At 36.0% G+C, this 5,473-nt stretch overlaps 1 protein-coding gene across 1 annotated transcript in view; it reads left to right on the forward strand.

Annotated features, from left to right (window-relative positions):
- The window catches only part of LOC105155975, a 64,685-nt gene that overhangs the window by 14,301 nt on the left and 44,911 nt on the right, over window positions 1-5,473 (forward strand). Inside the window, 10 exon segments of the mRNA XM_011071974.2 lie at window positions 717-811; window positions 923-1,040; window positions 2,425-2,526; window positions 2,602-2,790; window positions 2,877-3,037; window positions 3,909-4,079; window positions 4,471-4,560; window positions 4,661-4,979; window positions 5,123-5,227; window positions 5,298-5,393. Coding sequence (XP_011070276.2) covers window positions 717-811; window positions 923-1,040; window positions 2,425-2,526; window positions 2,602-2,790; window positions 2,877-3,037; window positions 3,909-4,079; window positions 4,471-4,560; window positions 4,661-4,979; window positions 5,123-5,227; window positions 5,298-5,393 — 1,446 coding nt within the window.

The raw sequence follows: 5,473 nt of genomic DNA on the forward strand, positions 1-5,473 counted from the left end.
TTGTGGGGGGGGGGGGGGGGGGGGATGGATGGTGTGAGTTCGAGTGTGGTTGTCCATGAAACATATGCTTTTATTCGATGTAATGGGATTCCTTTGATCTGATTACTTTCAAGTTTGATTTCTTTCTTAGTGGTTGTCAATTAGTACTTGATATGCATGGCACTTGAAACCAACATATTGTTGTAAGTATCTGCTCTTACGTCGCGGGCTTAAACAAATTGACTATTTATGTTCTATGCCTGAAACAGACAGAGTGAAAATTACCAAAGATAGTACACTGTTCACTGTTGTAAAGATCCAGCCAATCCCTTTTTGTGCCAAGGGTGTGTCCTAGGATTTTAAAGCTAGTACAACTTACACCAATCTGACATACTATGGATATATGGCTCTCAATTCCATCCTTAACTTGTTCCAAACAAAGTGGATTATTGGTTGCTAAAGATAACACCATTGCCCCTTATCTGGGAGAACTATTGCTTGTGAAAATATTTTGATTTTTTGCTTTAGGTCTTTCTGTTTGATTTATTGTTTATACTATTTAATTCTTATCTGTCATTTGCTTTTGATATATATATACACACACACATAGAACCTAGAACCTGTGTCATTTATTCTCACAGGATCAGTGGTCATCATGCCCCGAAACAAATATTTGTTGAAGTGTTCTAATAAGGATTTACCCATTTTTCCTTTTCTGCTTCTTTTTTCTCTCTAAGAATAAGTCTTGGCTTGGATCTTTAATCAATACGGTGATCGGGAATTTAAAGCTTTCTATATCAAATATTCACATCAGATATGAGGATCTTGAGAGGTACATGGTTTTTTGTATGTTTTAGCTCGTTTGTTCTCTTGCTTCTGTCTCCCCTGTCCCCTTTCTCCTCTACCCGAAATCGGTTACTCATGCAACTGCCTTTCTCTCCAGTAATCCAGGCCATCCTTTTGCAGCAGGCATGACCTTGGATAAACTCTCGGCTTTCACAGTTGATGATAAAGGAGAGGAGACGTTTGTAACAGGAGGTGCATTGGAGCGAATCCAGAAGGTTCCAAATTCTTTCAATATCTCAATGAAGTAGAAAAAAAATTATATTTTCTTCCACAACACTTTTGATGTTATATTTTACTCATTTGCTTCATATTGTTTTATGTCAACTTATATAATGTCTACCATGAAATCTGATTGTCTGACGAGACTGGTATTCTTTAAGTGTGCTTTGTTCTTTGAAGCTCCTGTAAACATGAAATCCCAGTTGCTCTGTGTGGTGTGTCAGTGATACCGTGATTGCTACAATTTATTTGTTTTTTCGAAAGGATAATACTCAAAGATTGAAAGATACATGAATAAATCTAGAGGAAGAAGTTTATGGTTTTTGACTTGGTTTATGGATTTTAATGCCAAAAGTTTGAAAAAATTGCAGAAATGTGACAAGTTAGAAAGCTATGGATGGTGATTCAGTAGGTTCTTTAGCATGAAACATACTTCATCTGATTGGAGAATATAATACTTGATAAATCAATTAGGCCACAACTTCAATTATAGCCTGTTGCTAATACATAGTAATAATAGTTACTGAAAGTATTCAGTAATTGTGCTGATAGTTAAGTTAGTAATTTAACCATGAAAAATTGCTTTGATAATAAAACTTGTAGATTTTTCTTCTTGTTCGTTATTTCTGCTTATTTTTATCAACCTTTTCCATAATAGAAACTATTTTAGAGAATTGATGAGGATTAAAATAGAGATTGTGAAAAAATGTAAAATAATAAGTGATAAATGCATAATAAGATGTGTATGTGGATGATATTGTTTTTACCCAGAAGTCTGTACAACTTTATTGAAAGATAGAGATAGGCAAAGTTGTGAATATCAGGGCTCGGGAAGACATTTCCTTGACAAGTATTTTAGGCAAGAAAATATAGCGGTTTGTCTTTCAATGTTTTTTGTCTATGGTTTTTTTCTCTTGTAATGTTGATTTCTTTCTTTTACTGATATTCCTTTTCTATTAGAAAAGTATGAAGTATCTTTGTGTAATTATTCACTTGAACTGATTATAGTAAATACTTTGAACAACTTAGATTTTAGTTTTGAGACAATGCTTTCATAAAAATTCTAGGAACATGAACCAGGTGATCATGCTATTTGTTCTGAAAAGTGTGACTTATGATGAACATATCTTCAAATAAGAATTACGCGATTGATGCTGTAGTATGTAACGTTGGATTCACCCAATGTTTGATGTCATTGTAATGTTGCTTGTGTTACAAGCCTATTTAGCTACTCATTGGTGAAGAAGGTTAGTAGCTTCAGCCCCTTTTCTTCACTTGGGTTCCTTTCTTATAGTTGATATTCTCTTTGAAATGAATTAACTTATGCTACATTATTCTAGTCCGTTCACATTTTACATGATTGTTTTGATAACTTTGCAGTCTGTGGAACTTGAACGGATAGCCATTTATTTGGATTCTGATATCAGTCCTTGGCACATTGAAAAGCCATGGGAGGATTTACTACCATATGAGTGGGGACAGGTATATTAAGTTTGATTAGGTGTACACTTGTTGCCCATACTTCCTATAACTTTTAACTAATCCACGAGTTTCTAGATTTTCAAATTTGGTACGAAGGATGGAAAACCTGCTGCTGATTATCTGGAAAAGCACTCTTATCTATTGCAACCAGTGAGTGGAGATGCCAAGTATTCAAAAGACCGTCCAGATATATCCTCGAGAAATGGTCAACCACTGCAGAGAGCTGCTGTAAATCTTGATGATGTGACTCTGAGCTTGTCAAAGGTGGTACCAGCTTGTTACTTAGTATCTTCCCCCGCTGTTGTATCTCTTTTCATTCTCCTGAGTGAATGGTGTGTAATTTTCTGCAGAGTGGTTATCGTGATCTGCTGAAATTAGCTGATAATTTCACAGCCTTCAACCAGAGACTGAAATATGCTCACTACCGCCCACATGTTTCTGTAAAACATGATCCGAGATCTTGGTGGAAGTATGCGTCTAGAGCAGGCTCTGAGCAAATGAAGAAAGCCAGGTTCCTACTTAACTTTTGTAATATTAAATATGTCGCATCATCCTGCAAGTATGCAAATATAAGAAAGTTCAATGGTGCTTGCCTATTAATTTTATAGGCTTCAACATAATGGGACAGGTCCTAATTCTCTTATGATGAAGGATAAACTTAGTTAATAGTTGAGTGAACATGTTGACTGATGACTCTTAATCAAATACTCAGTAAAAAGTAGGTCAGGTATCCTTAATAGTCATATGTAAATGAATCAGTAGTGGGTGAGATTTGAAACATCCACTAGCTTGAAAAAATATGAAAAATTTCTGAGAAGGTAAGATATTGGAATGGAACTTAAAAGATAGATTGATAATACTTGCATGTTGGAGGCAAATGCATCATGCGAACATCATCGGACTTTTTCATGAGAATGTTTTTGCTCTGGACTTTCAAGTGGGATATCTATTTATTATAAGCATTTCCTGATGTCTGGTTGGAAGCAGCTTATGTTTTTATTAGATATTTACTTGATGAATTATGGCTTCATGGTGATTCTTCTGACTGTTCTATCTTGTGAAGCACCGTGGAACCCCTGCGATATCCTTTCTCTTTGATATGCTGAAAGTTATGAATGGATAAAGAAGCTAATGATTTTTCCTTCTCTGTCTTTTTTCCTCTCCTTTTCTACTCGTTCTTTCTTTTCGTCTGAGTTTGGAGCTTTATGTCCGAATGCCTTGTTAATGCCACAGTAAACCTTGTTATTTGAGTTCAGAAAGTTTCCCTGATAACCATCATGGTTTTAATGAATTGAATTCTCCCTTTGTTTCTCCTAACTAAACATGTGGGATATTCCAATAATTCTAGTGCGACAAACTTATTTCCTTTACGTTATTGCCAGTGGAAAGATGCCATGGGAGCAAGTCCTACGATATGCAAGATTACGGAAGAAATACATCACTCTCTATGCTGCACTGCTCAAATCAGATCTTGACCGTGCTGTAGTTGATGACCACAAAGACATAGAGGAACTTGATCGTGAACTTGATATTGCCATCATTCTTCAGTGGAGGTATATAGTTTGACTTAGCTACTTGATGAGTCGGTGTTAAGCCTATGCTTGATATGCCAGTTTTCTGGGACTTCTGTGAGAGCACATAGTTCTTTTATGTGATATACTGGTGATGTATTGTTTTTATCCTATCTGTTTTTGTTTTGATGTTAATGAATTGCTTCCTTTTTATGATAGCATCTAGTTTCATTCTAGGTGGCCCTTCACCCTGTTCTTATCCTTAAGAATCTTTTCTCTTGGGAGTGCTAACTTCTAACATTTCAATAAATGTGATTCATTTGTATTATCTTTTCTAGTTAATGGTTTCAACTTATTGCTAGCAAGATTTACATATGATTTACTTCTGTTAGACCTCTATATTTTTAGTTACTACATTAATTCCTTCAAACAGGATGTTAGCCCATAAATTTGTGGAGCAATCGGCTGGGTCAGAACTCTATCTAAAGGAAAAAGCAAAAAAATCATGGTGGTCATTTGGATGGTAAATAAGTGTACCATGATCTCATGTTCTACTCTTGCAACTTCTTCATGAGCTCAGCATATTTTTCTTATAATACATATGTGATTGGGTACAATTGCAGGACCAGCCAACCTGTCAAAGATGAAAATGAACCAGGCACCCTGACTGAGGAAGATTGGGAGAGATTGAACAATATTATTGGATACAAAGAAGGTGATGATGAAGAGTTGTTGATCCATGACAAGGGGGATTTGCCATATATGTTATTGAAGCTTCACATGAAACATAATGCGTCAAAGCTAATTGACTCTGAGGAGTGCCTTGCGGACTTATCCTGTGATAATCTTGAAGGTTGCATAAAACTTTATTCAGAGGCCAAGGTTATCAATATAAAATTGGGATCATATAGATTATTGTCCCCAAATGGTCTTCTTGCTGAGGTAGGATGCATTTGCAATCCTCTCACTCCCTCTCCTCTCTCCTCTCTCCTCTCTGTTAATCTTTTGATGTGTTCATATGTTTTCGCCTTATATATTAGTCAACAGATCAGGAAGTATACCATCTGAATTGATCTTCTCTGCAGAGTGAAAGTGTGTCTGATTCTTTAGTTGGTGTCTTCTGTTATAAACCACTTGATGCAGACGTGGACTGGAGTTTGGTTGCTAAAGCTTCACCCTGTTATGTGACTGTAAGACATCTCTTTGTTCTTATCTAATGCATTGTCCCAATTGACCCTGATTTTTTGTTGTCTTGCTCAGTATTTGAAGGATTCCATCAATCAAATCATTGACTTTTTCCAGACTAGTGCTACTGTAAGTCAAACGTTGGTACAGGAAACTGCTTCTGCAGTGCAGGTTTGTCCATCATCCTTGTGACCTGTACAATATGGTTTTGTTCACGGTTTGTGGCCTATATAATATTTGTTCCTCTTTAC

Source organism: Sesamum indicum, linkage group LG2 (genome assembly GCF_000512975.1).
Source record: "Sesamum indicum cultivar Zhongzhi No. 13 linkage group LG2, S_indicum_v1.0, whole genome shotgun sequence".
Taxonomy (NCBI): Eukaryota; Viridiplantae; Streptophyta; class Magnoliopsida; order Lamiales; family Pedaliaceae; genus Sesamum; species Sesamum indicum.